Source organism: Augochlora pura, chromosome 11, assembly GCF_028453695.1.
Source record: "Augochlora pura isolate Apur16 chromosome 11, APUR_v2.2.1, whole genome shotgun sequence".
NCBI classification, from domain to species: Eukaryota; Metazoa; Arthropoda; class Insecta; order Hymenoptera; family Halictidae; genus Augochlora; species Augochlora pura.
Window position 1 is genome coordinate 19,196,159 of NC_135782.1, and position 17,881 is coordinate 19,214,039.

Here is a 17,881-nt window from a genome sequence, read left to right on the forward strand (position 1 = left end):
CGCGGATACGATCGCGGCGACGCACCGACGAAAATAGCAACGCTTACGACCGTTAATAATCATAAAAATGCTAATGTTAACGATGTTGTCGAGGTAGCCGCGGGTGGGGGCCACGATATTAATGGAGAGCGGTCGGCCAACCGGCGCGGGACGCAATAATAAGAGTAACGAAAACAATGGGGACGGTAATGAGAGAACGGTAATAGGAAGGAAAGCGGAGGCGACTCGCCGGTATTGGTATTGTGCCGGGGAGATGCGCGTTAAATCGTTTAACGAGATCGCTCGAAAACCGGCTTCCTCGTTCTCCGATTCGCCCCTATCAATTTCCCACTGTTCGACATCCGATCCCAATGTGTTGCCGCGCGACGGGACAATAGGGGATAGAAAATTCTATACCGAATCGACTTCTTCGTTCGAGCATTTTTCCGTCACGGTCTCGTAAAACTTGCGACGAGTTTGAATAAATTCGATCTCGTTGTTTTTACGACGCTCTCAGGGACCGCGGAAATAAAAAGCGATAAACCAGACCATTCTGCGTTTACTAGACGGTGACTACGCGTGCGTTATTTTCGGCGTTTCGTACACCGCAATCGATAATCGCGTGTGCCAAATGACGAAGAAAACGCGGCGAACGAAACGGTGAATAAAAAGAAAAAAAAAAAGAAAACAAAACGGTCGGGGCGGTCTCGGTTTTAAACAAACAGCCGCGTCGCTGGCAGACGGTTTTTATCGCATTTCATTTGATCGGGAGAACTCGATTTCGCCCGATTCCCCGCACGGAGGACCGATCCGATGATCCGCGCGAGCGCCGCGTCGGAAAATCCACGCGGACCCTGTTTTCCGAATCACGACCGCTACTCGAGAGGATCCTTTCCGTCGGATATCGTTCCGGCGCTCAGCGGGAATAAATCCTATCTGGCGGCGGAAGAGGATCGTTTCCGCGAGCGTCGCTTTCCTCCTCCCTCTCGTAAAGTCGCGCCGTCGTCCAAGAGCGAGAGAGAGAGAGAGTGGGAGGAAAACCGCGAGGTTTCTCTCTATCCCGATCTCTCGCGGTCCCGATCGAAGTTTCGCGAACAAGAGGAGCAATGCTTATAACGCGTCCGTCCCCCCCGCGCAGGGGTGGCAAAGGAACGATCGGGAAGAATTCTGGTGTCTACGATCGCCGGATAACGCTCCGTTACGAGGGCAATAAAAGAAAGAGGCGTCGGAAGCGAGAGCAGCGAGCACGAGGCATGCTCTTTCGCGAGATACGGAATTTTATCGATCTCCGCTCGTCGACGTCGACGTCGCTACGTTTCCGCACGTACGCCCGGCATCTCGGCGTGCACCGTCGTCGTCGTCGTCGTCGTCGTCGGGACTCGCGACGTCGAACCCGTGAAAGAGGAGCTCGCGGGAGCGCAAAGGCACGGGCCGGGAAAAAGGAAGCGGCTGCAAACGAAGAAACGGTAATTCTATTGATCCGGATACTCTGGTCGTGCTCCGCTCCACCGACGGATAAATCTAGCGTTTAGCCCCGCGCAGAGTATCTACAGGTGGAGGCGCCTGCGCGTCGACCACGGTTTTTCGTAGATGTCACTCGCACCCGAAGTTAGGGTATGCGGTTCTGTCGCCGCCGCGTATTCATCCGGCGCGTGCTGCCAGGATTCTTCGCTTCGCTTCGATTCGGCTCGGATCGCGGCATCGTGCCACCCCCCGTCCAAGGTCCCTTCTTCCCCGGCCACCCACGCTTTTGTCGTGGCCTCGTTCGCGCAAACGACCACGAACCTTTCGATGAAAAATATCCCGATCGGATGCCGTCGCCGGTTCGCGCGTACTCTACGCGACTACTCTCGGTGTTTGATCGGAAGTCGATTGAGAAAGCCTGATCCGTGATCGTAATGCAGCGCATTCTTCCTTAGACGAGAGAAGGTTCCCGGAACAATGTAAACACCGCGTCCGCGGCCGGAACAACATTTCCACGCGACTCGATCGCCGTGCCGGCTCCGCGGGGGTCGCGATCTCTGGGAACCGCGAATATAGCTTTTCACTCACCCTGTGAAGTGGCGATCGGAGAGGCTGGTTCGCAGGAACGGTCTTCGCTGCTGGAACGACCCGGAATCGACACTGTCCACTCGTGTTCAATGACACCGAACCCCCTTGCACATGCTCGCATCGGTGATCGCGATCCAGGTGTTGTCCAGCCGTCGACGATCCACGTTCAAAGTCCCTTACAGAGAGCGTTCGACGACGCCAGGACTACGTTCGAGCTACGTGGAGAGTTTCGTGTTTCGCGTCGCGTCTCGGTTGCTGCGTCGACGGTCGATCTCGGGGATCATCGCGCGATCGACTCTAATCGACTCGAACGCGACGGAAACGATCGAGATCCGGGTTCGGGTCCACCACCGAGAGCGCGTGTGTTGTTGCGCGTGCACTCGTCGACGATATCTGCGTCGGGTGAAACCTTCCGACCGCGGTGGTTGCTTGGGGTGCACTGAGCATGAGGAGAGGGTTGGAAACGACGCGAACCTCGGCTAGCCTAACCCGAGGTCGGCGCGGTAGTGGCGCAGCGTGCGACCCTTGTCGCGGCTGCGCGACCCTCGCGGCTCTCGCGTCTCTCACGGATCTCGCTCAAACTTTTCCGGCGATTCGGCCAATTAGGAAGTAAAACGGCCACCGGATTAACTAACGGGTTCGATTCCGTTCGAACCGTTGTTACTCGCCTACCCCCTAACCCCCCAACCCCCCCATCCCCCCGATTCCCCCGAAGGTCCGCTTTCTTACCGGGATTTAACCGAACGGGATGAACGCGCGCTGCGGTCTACGGGCTTGGAACTTTCACGGAGTTTTAACACCGTGTCCCGGATACACCGGCCGGCGGCCACCGAACCTTGTTAACGTTCGAATCAATTAGCCGCAATGAAACGATCGGCTGTTCCGCGCTGCCTGCTCTTCGCAAAGGGAAATGGAAGGGAAGTAAAAGGATTACTTGGTTTAGCCCCAAAACCGATTCCAATTATTTTCGATACGGGAGTTTGTGGCCGTTTGTACCAAGCCTGAGAAATCGACGGTTCGATTTCGGCTGGAATCAATTTGTTTCGATAAAGCGTTTTAACCTCGACAATACCCATCCGATTAAAACCATCGGCTTCGCGTGTCTTATTTCAAACTCGCTGAAATTATAAAGATTCTTATCGAAGAAAGTCCCGAGAAAAGTATAGGCAGTTTGATAAATTGATCGTGAACGAAAGAGAATCGTTTTCTTAAAATCGATCATTTCTATGAGGAATTTCGTATCACTCGAACTTTGTGGGTAATCGATGAATTGGAATTGTTATCGATTCGTATCTATTGTTATCTCAAATAATTTCGGTATCGCAGCGTTATCAGCTTAAGACGATTCAAACTATTAGCGAGAAGCATGAACCGGTTATAGCTCCGTTCACAATCTAGATACCGACTCTATGGACAAGTGATAACAGAAAATTTGCCAAGTGGACATAAATTGTAATAAATCACGTTATTAATGTTTTTGTTCTCGGATTATTAATTATAATTAATATCGAATCGTTTCTTTGTTTTTGTACGAGTGTTCTCGTACGATTTGCTCCTATGATAATCGAACATTTCTAATTTCTACTCAACGCACTTGCGCTTACAAATAGAATTACAATGTAATGTTGTACTCGCAGGTATTAATAATGGTAACAATTAAGTAAATTACTTCTTACATCTCGCATTCTTTTGAAATTTCATAGCGCAATAGGTGCTGCCGCTTAGTGGCAGATCATACTAAACGTATTAAACTTTCCGCGTTATTTCGTTTCGACTTTTCACTGCTATATCACATTTATACAATGCATTATATGTATATGTAGTCACATAAGGTACGGAAAATGAAAGACGGCATATCGGTAAAAATACTTGTTTTTATTACATCGATAGGATAACTCGTTACTGTTATTAGCGAAAAGAAAAAGATCACGAGTCGAGTTTGTTACGAAAACTGTGTTTGTCGGCCCATTGTGGCTTGTTCGGTAATAACCTGACGGTACAGAGCAATGATAATGAGACGATGACAATAATAATACTTAATTATTTAATTAATCAATTAATAATCGTAACTCTTCAATTGATTTCTTCTTTTTTTTTTATCTATCATATTTCCTTAGTTCCATTTTCCATCAGACGAATCACAGAGAGAGAAAGAGAGAGAGAGAGAGAGAGAAAGAGAGAGAGGAGAGAGAGAGAGAGAGAGAGAGAGAATTCAATTTGTTATCTTCCTCGCGTTTTAACATTATATATCCATTAAACTAAACTTTTGAAATAAAATATATACATATGTATATATGTATGTATACATATATATACATATATATATTTGTTTTTTTCCTCACATATAATTCTTCTTCCTTTCTCATAAAGCAGCAGCAGTTTAACACATTTAGAAGTATCTCGAATATGTATATATAAATTACAAGAGGGCATATCGGAGGAGGGAGTAGGATAGCAGGACAATCGTGGCGTTGGTGGTAGTGTTGTTGATGGAGGAGTCGTTACAGCTAAGAAAATGTACATTCATAGTTCGCTATTATGTATATATCGTACAATAAAAAAAGCGGATACTCGGTGACAGTAGTGGCAATAGTTGTTGGTGGCGATAGTAATAGTCATCAGCGGTAGTTTGTAGTACTCGGTAGTTATTGTGACGGTAGTGTTAAATAGTAATAATAATAATAATAATAATCATCGTAATAGCAATAATAATAATAATAGAATAATAATGACATAATAACAATAATAATAATAATAATAATAATAATCGTTAGCGGTAATAATTGCGATAGCCCCTAGTTTGCGAAAAGTATGTACATACTCGTCGTTTCCGCGTATCTATTGTAGAATCGGTTCACCGAAATTACAATGTCCACCAAGTCCTCCTAAGCGCGGCTTCTCTTCCGTGCGCCATATTACAATTACACGAGAGTGTGCACGTGTTCTTAATACGCTAATATGAACAAGTGTTTGCAGTGCGTTCTTTCCGCTACTTACATCGTATATGCATCTACTTTACATTCGAGAAAGGTACAATTATCGGCACAGTACGTACAAGTTCGTTTTCCCATCGAATTCGATCGACCGACCGTCGATCGATTTACACGGTGAAATCCAGGGTCGCCGGCACGGCCGAATCTCCCTCGTAAAAATTACGGGGACCGCCGTTAAAACGAGAACCGGGTTTTGGAAATCGTTTCCTTCGAAAATAGGTATTATGTACATTTAAACTGCACTGTCCGCGTCGCGATCCCTTCGAATCGTCGGCTAAACGAAAGTGAAACTGTCCAGCGAGAGCGGCCAGCCGTCGATTTCTGGAATCGCGGTCAATTTTCCCCGCTAATTGTACATCGAATACGAAGACAAGCGCGTCGTTGTCGATCGACGACGGCTGACCGCGTGTCCCTGTCCAATTCGTAGAACGCACAGAATGTCGAAAATACGCGTAGAGAACGTTCCCTGAGACTGATCGTAACAACTGAAATCTGTGGAAAGAGTGAAATGAAGCGCGCAAGCGAACCGTTCGGTCGAGACGCGAACGTCCAAGTACGTTAAAACGCGTTCCGTCGCGTGGGAGGCTCACCGAGGCGGGAAGAAAATTTGTTTCCGAAAATTTGCTAAATCGTTCTTCCCGGCGATGATGCCTGGACGCGTTCGCTGCCCGACGCCACGTTTGATCGCCGCGATCCGAAAGCAAACCGATTGATCGCTGTCGATTAAATTGTACTAGATAACAAAGTTCGCCATACTTGTCGAGAACGTGTCCGAACGAAGAGAAACGTGCCATCGAACAACGACAGGGCGGTTGGAGATTGGAGAAAATACTCGAGCAGCAACGGCGAACGCGTTGCAAACGCGCCCAACTGATTATCGAAAATGGAAACCGCCGATCCGAGAGTCGATCGCGAGCTGGACGAAAGTTATTGCACAACGGACGCGATCCGATCACGGTTTTCCCTCTACACTCGCGGTTCCCTGTCCAGCCCGGGACCGACCGTCGTTCGTAGGATCGCTCAACAAGAAGATTGCACATCCCAAATAGATTAAAAAGTAAGGGGAAACTAAGAAAACGAGCAGAACGAAAGGTAAACGGAAAACAGGAAAATAAATGCTCCACTTTCGAACGACTAATCAACGCTTACTTAATCCTAACGATTCGATCGATAACCGGATTTACTCCGGCAATCGACTCTCGCTCGACTACCGGTACAAAAACGGGCAGAAACGATGAGGAAGAAACGACAGAGTAAACCTAAGAAAACTGGTAACACGCGAAAGCCGATGACGCGAGTCGACGTTTGCGCTCCGACGGTCGTCCGTCTACCCAACAACGAATCGCCGATCCTCTTGGTAAAAAGAAGCGCGTGGACACGACGCGCGCGCGCACACTGCTGCGGACACGCTGGATCCGTGACGACGATAAAAAATATCTCTAGACGACGTCGTCCGTTCTATCCGCGAGTTTAGTCCCTAAACTCCTCGCGAGGACTGTTGCGTTCACGGTCTCTTAACACGAGATTGAACGCTGAAATAGTATCGCAAATAGTATCGTACAATCTTCGGACAGGAACGATATATCGTGCTTCTAAATCTCTGCGGCGACAGCGAAATCCTCGACTCTAGAAGCGGCGTTACAATTACAGACCCGATCGTTTGGCTCTAGTTAATAAAATATCACTGTTCTTGCGAATAGACACGAATAGAATATTCTCCAATAAATACTGCTAATAATAGTGCGTCACTGTTCGCTGTTGATCGATTCGATTGTTCGATCTCGGCTACGTACCGTCCACCCCTCGTGCAAACGAGTCCAGGCGCGTTCAGTTCAATCGGACGCTTTGTTACCTTGACGCGTTCTACCTTGCCTCTTCGGGGAACTGCCGGAGCTCTTTGTCTTCTTCGGGACGTCCTTCGCAGCGGACGTCGACGGTCTTGCCTGGGGAGACGGCTGCCGCCCCAGAGTCGCCTCCTGTCACCTGAGGCTGATCACCACCTTCTCGACGCTCAACAGGGACCTCACTTTGTCGTTGTACTTGATCAGCGTCACCTTCGAGCCCCTCACGTTGATCCTCTCGCCGCCGCTGAGCAGGTGACAGCACCTCGATTGTTCCAGGAAGTCTTGGAGCTTGAGCTCCCTCATCACGTCCCGATGGGCGACCGCCGGCGGGCCGGCGTGAGCCTTGGGGTTCACCTGGCGCAGCAGCGCGTCCCTGCTCTTTAGCCTGAGGGCCGCCATCAGATCCTGCAGGAGCACCCACTTGTCCGGATCGTTGCTCAAGGAGAATAGAACCGGCAGATTCACGTCGCTCATTTCCATCTCGATCTCGTCCAGCTCGGGCTCCGGCATGTCCAGTGGAGGGTCGTCGAGGGGGTTGTGCCCGGTCTCCTCGGGGTCTGGAATAATTCGAACGATGAGAAATTGTTCGCGGGGTAGGAATAGCTTTCCGATAGGTTTGCGCGAAATTACCGAAAATACAGGACGGTCCACCAAAGGACCACGGCGTGCTCGTCCGACCCTGAATATCGTCCAAATGTTGTTCCAGAATCGAATAAGCGTCCGTGTCCGCAGCCAACATGAGCGGCGTCTGACCCGCGTACGTGGCCAGCAGAGGGTCGGCGCCGTACGAGAGCAACAGTCGCACCAATTCCGTAGCACCGTTCTCCGCAGCCTCGTGAAGCGGCCTGTGAAAACCATCGGACAATCGATATCTCGAACGATTTAATCGCGTTTATCCTCGGACGACGATCGCTCAGACGAGACATTACCTTATTCCTCCGTTCGCGCTCTCGCTGGCGTTCGCCCCGTACGCGAGCAGCAGCTTCGCGATCTCTAGATGGCCCTTGGAACACGCTTCGTGAAGAGGCGTGTACCCTGCGTTGTCCTTGGGACTCGGCGCGTTGTTGAGCTTCTCCAAGCAGTAGGCTGTGACGTCCTGCAAACGGAACGCGAATAAAATTGGCACTACAATAGTGCGGGGCTACCCCCCTCTTCGACGAGGACTGTTACGAATAGTCTTACCGTGTAACCGAGTCTAGCAGCCCTGTGCAACAACGTTTCACCGACACCCTTCTTGATCACCCAGGTTCTGATCTCTGTCTGGATGTCCGCGACGCATTCCGGGCTGGGCCTCGTCAACGCTTGCTGCAACGTAAACGTACGTTAGGACGCGACTTTGAACGCGGTGTCGTCGAGATCGAAAACACGTACCCTCTTTCTTTCCTTGGGCAAGCTTTCGTCCTTCTTCAACGGTTTCTTCTTCTTCCGGATGTAGTCGAACCCGGAGCGGAACTTTCGTCGACTGGTCCGCAGCTTGAGCTTCTTTTTGTTAGGAACTTCCGACTCGTTGGTCTCGTCGTCCAAGTCGTTGTTCTCCGCCTCTTGCGCGTCGTTCGTTTCCTCCTGCGCCGCCTCGTCCTCCGCTTCCGTCTTCAGACTGTGCAGCTTCTTCTCCGCCAGCGACTTCAACAGGTCCTTCCGTTTCTTCACGTTCAACAGATGCCGCTTCGAGTTCAGGATCGCCTTGTGACTCCTCAGGATCCCGGCGTTCTTCCGCACCCAAACCATCTTTTGCTTCAGCGTTCTGATCTTGTTCAACGCGTTCTCCGGTCCCTCGGTCTGCGAGTCGTCGTCCTGCGAGGTGTCGTCGTGATTCTGCATCGGTGGAGCCGACGCGGGTCTTTCCTCGCCGAACACTTCCCTGATGGTGGCCTGCTTCTTCAGCACCCGCGTCTCCGTCCTCGTCCTAGTCTTCAACACCAGCGTGGAGAACTCGTTGAGCAGAGCGTGGTTGTTCTTGAACGTGTCCCGGAAGGTGCTCACCGTTTCCTTGCGGAAGTAGCCCAAGAGGCTGCAGTCTTTGATCGGAGTCTTGCCCTTGGACAGCTTCGCCGACTCCAGCAAGGGCGTGAGGCTCGGAGTCGGCAGCAGCTCCGGTTCGTTGCTACCTTTCGACGATGGTTTGCCCTTCTCCGCTTTCTCCTTCTCCACCTTGTCCTTGGACTTCTTCTTCTGGTCTTTCCTGCCGGTGCCGACCTTCTGAGCCAGGACATCGACGATGGAGCTGCCTTCCGATTTACTCGACTTGGTAGCTTTCGCAGGACACGAGATCGTCGTGGACGAGGTGGCCTCTTCGTCGTCGATCTTGCTCCCCGCGCCGAGCCCCATCGCACCGAAGCTGTAGTTCGATTCCATGTCGCTGTCCACGATCTTCTTTCTGCCGAGACACACGTCGGAGCTGTCCATCGAGACCGAGAGGGCCGGCGAGTCCGGGTCCAGATCCGGCAGCGAGGTCGACAGCCTGTGAAATCTCGACGGCTTCGACACCGTGATCAATCTGGTCGGCATCCTCAACGACTTTTTGTACACGTAGACCTCTTCCTCCCAACCCGGCCGAAAGTCGCTCCCGTCGCCGAAAAGGGGCTTCGGTTTGCCCTTCTGCGACCCGGAACCCGGCTTCGACGCTGACGATTTCGATTCTTTTTCCCCCTTGGCCTTGTGCGGCGTCGTGTCCCTCGACCGCAGCTTCATCCCCTCGGACTCGGCGTTGTTAGACGTCCGCTTTCTGGCTCGCAACCTGTCCGCCACCGAGGACCCGTGACCAAACTCTGTGCTAGCGTCGCTCTCCTCGCTCGAAGACTCGCTGCCGCTCGACGATTGCAGCTTGATCCTGCTCCCCCGACCGACTCGCCCCTTCCTGCATATTATCTCCTCCTCGCAGTCGCTCTCCTCCTTCTTCATCTTTTTCTTCGCTCTCCGAATCAGCGGCATCTCGTCCGAATCGTCGCTCGAGTTCTTGTCGTAGTCTCTCTCAGCTTCCAGCTCCTCCTCCTTCGCCTCCTCCTTGACGGTCTTTGGCTCCGGGGTGGTCTCGTCCTCCTTGCCAGTCTCCGGAAACAACTCTTCCTTGACGTCCGGCGGCGACTCGACGTCCTCCAGCTCCTGCTTGATGTCCTCGGGCTTGATCTCCGAGGAAGTGTTCGCGTCGGCCTCTTTGTCGTTGTCGTGGTCGTTGTCGTTGTCGTTGACGGCGTCGGTGGTGCCCGTCTCGTCGAGGTTCGAGGTCACCGTGCAGCTCGACTTCTTCTTGCGACCGCGTTTCTTCATGGCGTCGCCGGTGCGCAGCTGCTCCATGAACTTGTCGCAGGCGCTGGACCAGAAGCTGTCCACCTCCGTGATCTTTTCGTTCTCCTGCGAGCGAGAGGTCTTTCAGTAAAAGCTAGCTCTCCCCTATGCCAAACTATCCATCGAATCTAGGACTAGACCGCGCAAATATCACTCACCCTCAACTCGATCTTCACCAGATCCGACGAGGAGGTCATGCCCATGCACATGGCGTCGTTCAGCGGCACGGGTGGTTGCACTTTGGACAGCTGTTTCCTGTCCCTCCTCATCTCCTCCAGCGTTTGCCGCTCGAGGACCGGCATCTCGCCCTCGGAGTCGCTCTCCCTAAAATCGAACACCGACGTCTCCGAGGAACTTCTGAAGCCGCTGGCTCGCGCCGGAACCGTGGACGCGATCGCGGGTGCCGGAGCTTGCACCGGCACGGTCGCAGCAACCGGCATGTTCTCCTCTTCGGTCCTCGAGAACAGTCGTCTCCGAGGCGGCAGACAGGCCACCTTCTCGCGCGTCAACTTCGGCGGACTGCCCGCCGATGACACCGACTGCGGGCCGGATGTCGAAGCCGCGCTGTCCGATATTTCTGCAAACGATAACTCTTGATCAAGTTTAGCTATCTCTAATTAGACTTTGAGAAGCGAAGAAATACCTTTGGGCGTCGAGGAGGGTTCCTGGGAGGAGGGTACGGCGGTCGACTTGCTCGCGAATTGGCCGGTTCCCACCTGGAACAGACGAAAGCGGGTCGTCAGACGGCGAACGAAGGGGACGACGACGGTGTCGAGTAGCCGAGGTGGGGGGAGGAGGAGGACGCGTCAGTCCTGTTCACCTGTTTAAGTTCCGCTTTGGTCCTGATCTTCGCGGCTAATATGGCGGCAAGCCCGTCGTCTTTGTCACGGTGAATCTGATTCTCGGCTCCCCGAGGTCCCAGGAGTGCTTCCTTGCCAGGCAGCGTCGCGGATGAATTTACTCTCGAAGCGTATAAGCTGCGGGGCGCCTCCTGAGTGATCGAGTCTACGGCCCTCGGCACATGGAACTTGTAATGGGGCGGCGTGTTGCTGTTCCGTTCCAATAGGCTCGCCGCCGTGAACGGTGACAGATTGTGTCGTCCGATGTTTGTTTTCGGCTCGACCGGAGCGACCACCTGAGGGAATAGACCGCGTGATCGTTAGTTTGACGGCTACCGTCCATTTCGACGCCTCCTCGAAATTCTACAGGGTCTCTCTAAAAGAAGCGAGCGAGCCCACCTGAACAAGTTTCCGAGGCGAATTTTCAAGAGCTCGCGCGAATTTTCAAGTCCTCTCGAGAGGACGGAAGAGAAAATGGCGGCGACGAGGAAATTGGAAAAACCGTACCTTGTTTTGGAAAATCTGTTGACTGTGATTGGCCAAGATGGGTTGCTGACTGTTCATCTGCTCCTCCCTCTGCTGTTTGTTCTCCAGACTGTTCCTGAGCAGGCTGAGGACCCTCTTGTCGGCTCCGGTGTTGCTGGGCGGTTCAGCGGGCTGTCCGGTGGAGGTTCCCCCGGGCGGCGGGCCTGCTTTCTGGGCCTGACGGTAACCGGGGTAGACCGGTTGGCCGGGGTTCGGTTGTTGCGGCAGAGGGTGCGCGTTGCCGTGCTTGGCTACGTGCGGATGACCGTAGGGAGGCGAACCGAGGCCGAGCTTGGGAGGCTTGATGTAGCTCCTCTTATCACAGTAGGCTTGCTGCTGGTGGTAGCGGGAGGACTCGGACGAGGAGGAGTAGCCGTTGTCCGACCTCTGTTCGTAGGCGGTGGGCGCGATGCCCAGGGTGCCGTTGGGCAAGGGCACCTGGAGGTTCATTTCCTGCCTCTTCTGCTGCTCGTGTATCGCTTTCGCGGTGGACAGTCGCTTGTGAAACCAGTCGTCCAGCCTGGGTTGCTTGTGCGGCACCGCGGCTCCATAGATCGCGTCCCCCGGCCTCTTGGTCGGCGTGCGATCCCTTTGCGTCGGTGGCAGCTGCCCGAACTTGTTTCTGCTGTCCGCGTAATACTTGGACTCGGCCGTAGTAGGGTAGTCGTGGACGGGTAAGCAGCCGGCGTGTCCCATCCTGGCTGGGTCGACCATCGGCGGGGGATATCTGGAGGACCTGGAGGACACGGACTCGGTGGCCGCCAGGTAAGAGGACGACGGTACCGGCGGCGGCGGCGGCGGCGGCGGCGGCGCTGCCGCGGTCACGGCATCGTACACCTGCGCGGCGGGCAGTGAAGACTTTTTGAACGAGGACATGTGGGGCAGTGGAGCGGTATTATTAGGATGCTGCGAGGAGAGAGACTGCGGCGGGGGCGGAGCGTAGAGCTGTTGCGTCGAGCTCCTCCGGTGAAAAGTATTCTCGTGCGGTTGGCCGTGGTGGTGACGCAGCGGCGCCGAGTTAAAGTCCGGCAGGAAGTCTACCTTGGGCGCGCAGACCGTTTGCGGCGTGGAGGCTCGGATCTGGCCGGCGGCGGGTTGCACGCTCCTGCCGGTGTTTCTCGGCGGTCGGTTGTCGAAGGCGGGATACGCGGCAGGCTGCGGGGCGTTCTGCACAGGCGGTGGCGGAGGCGGCAGCAAGCCTCTGGAACCGCCGCTCCTCGACGAGATCACCGTCGACGAGCTGCTCACGTGCTTCTCCGCGACGGTCTCGACGTCGTCCTGCGCCGTCGAATCCGCCGAGGTCTTGACCGTCTTGACGGACAGGTCGAGCGGCGATTCCCTTTTGCGGACGCCGTTCGTCTGCGGAGGGGCGATTACGTTCGAGGCTATTACGGTGGACTGGGCCGTGGACGCGGACGACGAGTTCTGATAAGAGTACTCCTTGTAGCCGTAGTCGTCGGTGGCCAGGACGGGCTGGTGATGATAGGATCCCGTTCGACTCGCGTCGGTCGGCTGATAGTGCATCGCGCTGACCGGTGGAACGGAAGACCTCGCGGCGACCCCGATCGAGGTGACCGTGGTGCTGGCGGAGTTGCTGCCCTGATGGCTGGGCGCCGTGGTGGTGGCGTAGGTCGGGTAGCCGTGCTGGCTACTCGAGTACCTGCTGCTGCTGTACGAGGTGTTGGCGACGGTGGTGGTTCGTCCGTTGACCGGCATCGCGTGATTCATCCCGGGCATCGTGGTCGGATACTCGACGAGCCTCTGGGGCGCCGACATCGAGGACACGGGCGGCGCCGCGACCGCCTTGTTCGCAGCGCTCGCCTGGTATCCGCCGCGGTGGTGTCTCTGCATCGGCTGGGCCTTGCTCGCCGCTTGCTCCCTTCGGTTGGAATGGTAGGAGGAGAGGGCGGCGATCGGCGGAAGGTTGTGCGCGTTTGTCCTCTGAACGGAGGTCAGCGGGGATCGATAGGAGCCGTAGGACACCTCCATCGAGCTTCTCTTCGAATCGACACCGTTGTACGCGACCGGTTTGCTCGAGTGGTAGCCGGGCCCGTTTGCGTTTCCGGTCCCGGAGCAGATCGATTGAGCCGGGCCGGGAATCGGCATCTGCTGCGCGTACGACGTTTGTCCTTGGGATCGCGGGGACTGCGGGTAGTAGTTGGCCTGCGAATGCGGCGGCTGCGGCTGCGGCTGCGAGTGCGGCGGCTGCTGCGATGGCGGCGGTTGCGGATTCTTCTGGAAGGAATGATACGAAGACTGTGGCGGCAGCGCGTACAGGTTGCCGGCGTAACCGGGGCTCGGTTGGTAGTGTTGCGACGTAATTGGAAGGCTGTACGAGTGAGGAGTGGACGTGGCCGGGGGTGGTGGTGGCGGTGGCGGTGGTGGCGGCGGCGGCGGCGGATACGTCGGTGAATGGGGCTGGAAGCTGCTGTGGGGAGACGGAGCGTGATGAGGAGAGGCGTGAGGATTGTGCAGGGTGGACACGTGAGGAGATTGTCTGTGCGGTGTCGGGGCGGCGTGATGAGGAGCGTCATGGGGAGAAGCAACAGGATGATAACCGCTCAACGCTGGCGGCGGTGGCATCTGATTAGAGGAGGAGGACGAGGAGGAGGAGGCGGACGACGAGGAGGTGGACGAGGAGGCGGAGGACGCCGGTGTCCCGTGAACGACCATCCGGTATGCGTTGGCGCCGATCGAATGCGAGGACGCGTTTATTCGACTAGAAAGCTGGTGTTGGTGCTGATGCTGATGGGGATGCTGAGGTTGATGCTGATGCTGAGGCTGATGCTGATGCGGATGCTGATGCGGATGCTGATGCTGATGCTGGTGATGATGATGCTGCTGCTGCTGTTGGTGTTGCTGCGGCTGCTGGTGCTGCTGGGAACGATGCGCCGCAGCGTTGCTGCTCGGCGAGGGCAGATGCGACGATGGAATGTGCGCCGGAAGATTTTGCGACGATGACGCCGACGACGGCGAAGGAATGTGACTCAAGCTCCCGGCGTGCCGCGGGCTGCACGGGTTCACCGACGAGCAGGACGGAGACGAGGACACGCGGGACGAGTGCGGCGGCCTGTCCGCCGGGTTGCCCGTCGAGCCTGATCGACTCTGCTGCACCGCGCGATAGCTCTGGGTCGCCGACGATCCGTATATCGACGTCGCGCTCGTCGGTGCCGCCGGGTTGCCGTACGAGCTCGGCACCCTCTGCTCCAGGCCGTGCGCTTGGCCGGAGGCGACGGTCAGGTGAGGCTGCTCCATCGGGGTCGGCCTGGTCTGCGCGGTCCCCGAAGACGTCGCCGGCGCCACGCTGGCCGATTGGTAGATCGAATTCTGGCTGAACGGGACCGGCGCGCTCTTCGTGATGTCCGGATGATGGTAGCGCGGATAGTACTGGGTCCTCTGCGCTACGACGGACGCCGCGCTCGGCTGCGGCTGTCGCTCGCTGGCAGTCTGGTAGCTCGTCTGGTGCGACGAGGCGAGTATTTCGGCCGTGGAGAACGACGCTCTGGAGACGGTGTTTAGCTGCTGGTACACCGGACCCGGAGACGTCGGCTGCTGAACCGACTGCATCGGGTGAAGGTGCGACGACGAGATCGCGTCGGCGTTCGTCGACGTCGTCGCCGTCGTCGTCGTCGTCGACTGGTCCTTTGGCGACGGTTGCTTCGCGGGGAAGCTCGAGGAGGATCGGTTCGCTCGATTGCTAGACGGCTGCATCTCGGTCAACGTGATCGTGTTCGAGCACGACGAGCTGGCCTCCATCGACGACGCGTCGTCGCCCGGCCTCGTGTCCGGCACCTCCACTCTCGTTGGCTGCGGAGCATAGGGCTCCACGGAGGGACTCCAAAAACTGTTTGAGCTGGACGCGTTCTCCGCGGACGAAGGTTGCAGCGCGTCGTTGCTCGGGTATCGACTCGCTTCGGAATCGTTGTTGGCGTTGCTGCTGCTGCCGCTGTTCTTGTTGTTACCGCTATTGTTGCTACCGCCGCTGCCGCTGCCGCTGTTGCTGCTCGAAGTCGGTTGCGACGGTAACGATAATGGCGGTGGTGCTGGCGGGGCTGGTAGGGCTGCTGGCGACGGAGAAGAAGCGCCATGGTCGTGCAACGCCGATGTAGACGAGGCTGTACTCGTTGATGTCGCGTGACTGTGATCCGCTGACGCGGCCACACCACCTGTACTCGGTACGGGCAGTCCCTGGAAGAACTGACGAGCCCCCTCTAGTACGTTCGTGAAGCTCACATCCATGTCACGCCGCCTGCTGATCTGCAATTACAAATGTCCATCGTCAACGATATCGTCCGTCTGCATCGCCGCTGCTTAATCTACGCTCGATCGACTCCCCTTCGACGTTCCGTTCGACGGAATCGGTGCTAGGAATTATTAATCGGAAAGTAACGAAAATTGTTTACGGAGAGCGAAGACAACGTCGGTTGAAACGGTTTAAACGCGAGGATCGCCGACGAAACCACGGGAACACGGACAAGCGTCGGTGTGTGTAGCACCGAAAACTCGGTTCGCACGGTTCCGTTGGCTACCCAGGACGGCCATAGAACCGGGCCGAAACATTAATCTTCATTGTCTTGTATTTGTCTGCTCGCGAGCCAGCATCCCCCTCCTCTGTCTTTCTCTCTGTTTCTCTCCGGTTTTCCTCCATCCCCCCCCCCCCTCCAACCTTTTATTGCCCCTACTTTCTCGAGCGACTCGAACTGCGAGGCGGCGCGATCTCGCGTTATTAATCTCGTTGGGGCCACGATGCACCGTGAAAGATAAGATCTTTGAGAGAAGCGGCGGCGAAGCAACCTGCCGAAGGGAACAAAGCGGGATTGCTCGGCGACTCCGATGACGTCCAGTTAGGACCCTAAATGGCCGAGATTGACGGAGAAAACCTCGCTCCTCGTGGCTCGATTAAACGCGATCTTCCAATTGCTTTCGGGAACCACTGGCCGACCAATTACGAATTCCTATGGTTGGAAGCTTTGTTTCGTACATGGATCCTCGCTTAGGTTCGATATCATTCTCGGTTGGATAATTTATTGCAGCGAGTTCCTTCTGCCCTAACTAAGGGTGTGGAGAAATTTTTCAATTTATCGCGCGATCACGTAAAACATTCCTCTCGGCCGAAATCAACGCGTCTCGAAGACCAAAAATTCCATTCCCCGGATCGGCGACTCCATTGAAGCCGAGCCATCGCATAAATCACTCGAGACTCGCGTCGATCGTTAGGTTTCGAGCAGCGATTTCTACGGACCGGTGGATCGTCGGTTATCGTGATTCCCCGTTGTCACGGGATTCGACGTCGAGTCCTTATCAAATGCCGGGCGAGCTGGATATCGGAGGGCGCCGGAGATCCTTATCCTCGCGGAGGAGCAGCCACTCGAGCGACGATCGTTATCGGTTATCACACGGAGGATAAGGAAAAGGAGAGACGGCTCGATCTTGTCGTGGCTCATCGAGACGTGCGACGGTCGACGAGACACCGTCCGCGTGCACCGAGGAAAACGGAGCACACGCCAGTCAATCGAGCCACGAATTCCGACGCGGCGTCGAACTGCGCCAGATAATAATCCTCGGGTATGGACAAAAATCACTGTCGATCGACAAAATAGCCATGCAACTCGATTACTTCAACTGCAAGCGAAATAATTTCAATTTAAATAAATTCACGTTCAAACATTCCAATAGAGAATGGAAAATCCAATTTTTCCACATAAGAACAATTTAGACGAACGATTTAGGAATTATTTGCCAACGTATTTGCCATTATCGATTTTCGTGGGACTTTTTGAGAAAATCGACCAATGCGTTGGCTCGACGATAGCACAGGTAGATGCGGTGGATGGTAGATGGGGTAGACCGACGGCGGAGGCGGGAATCGATAGCGCGCACCCTTGCAGACCGAGTCGAGCAAGGGGTTGCTTCGGTCCCCTTCGCGAGCGAGTCAAAGGCCCTGCCTTCTCGAATCAGCCCCTCTCTCGCCACCTCTCCCCCTCCTCCCTTCTACCCCTATTCGTTTCGTTTCGTTTCGTTTCGTATCGCGCTGTTCCGTTCCCTGTTACGGTGCTACCACAAGTGGGCACACACGAGGGCCACGCATGATGGTCGAACACGGTCGGGACCGCTCGGAAATCATTCGATCCGTCAGTTTCGGTACAGTCGTTTAAATGTATAGTCTAAAATGGAATTGTAATAATATTCGAGAACGAGGACCGAATTAGGTATATCGCGGGGTCGATAGATTCCTAGAGACCCTTTATCGAATTCAACAACCGGGAATTCCCGGGAGGTCTGAATTCTCCGGAGACCAGCCGAGCAGAGAGGAAATCGAATCGATCGAGAATCGTCCGAGGGTCGGAAGGCTCCGATACCGATA

At 55.0% G+C, this 17,881-nt stretch overlaps 2 protein-coding genes across 7 annotated transcripts in view; both read right to left on the reverse strand.

The window, feature by feature from the left end:
• The window catches only part of Fstl5 (follistatin-like 5), a 59,324-nt gene extending 56,864 nt beyond the window's left edge, over nt 1-2,460 (reverse strand). Inside the window, exon 1 of the mRNA XM_078193949.1 lies at nt 2,032-2,460. The gene's annotated coding sequence lies outside the window, so the exon portion shown is untranslated. The remainder of the gene's footprint in view (nt 1-2,031) is intronic.
• A 1,427-nt stretch (nt 2,461-3,887) lies between these two features.
• The window catches only part of LOC144476781 (uncharacterized), a 237,388-nt gene continuing 223,394 nt past the window's right edge, over nt 3,888-17,881 (reverse strand). For all 6 annotated transcript variants that reach the window (XM_078194007.1, XM_078194004.1, XM_078194002.1 and 3 more), the window contains 9 exons: nt 11,500-15,774; nt 10,974-11,288; nt 10,797-10,869; nt 10,312-10,730; nt 8,240-10,219; nt 8,051-8,173; nt 7,798-7,964; nt 7,499-7,713; nt 3,888-7,425 (listed from right to left, as the gene is read on the reverse strand). In XM_078194007.1, coding sequence (XP_078050133.1) covers nt 7,004-7,425; nt 7,499-7,713; nt 7,798-7,964; nt 8,051-8,173; nt 8,240-10,219; nt 10,312-10,730; nt 10,797-10,869; nt 10,974-11,288; nt 11,500-15,756 — 7,971 coding nt within the window. In that variant the 5' untranslated portion in view covers nt 15,757-15,774 and the 3' untranslated portion in view covers nt 3,888-7,003. The remainder of the gene's footprint in view (nt 7,426-7,498; nt 7,714-7,797; nt 7,965-8,050; nt 8,174-8,239; nt 10,220-10,311; nt 10,731-10,796; nt 10,870-10,973; nt 11,289-11,499; nt 15,775-17,881) is intronic.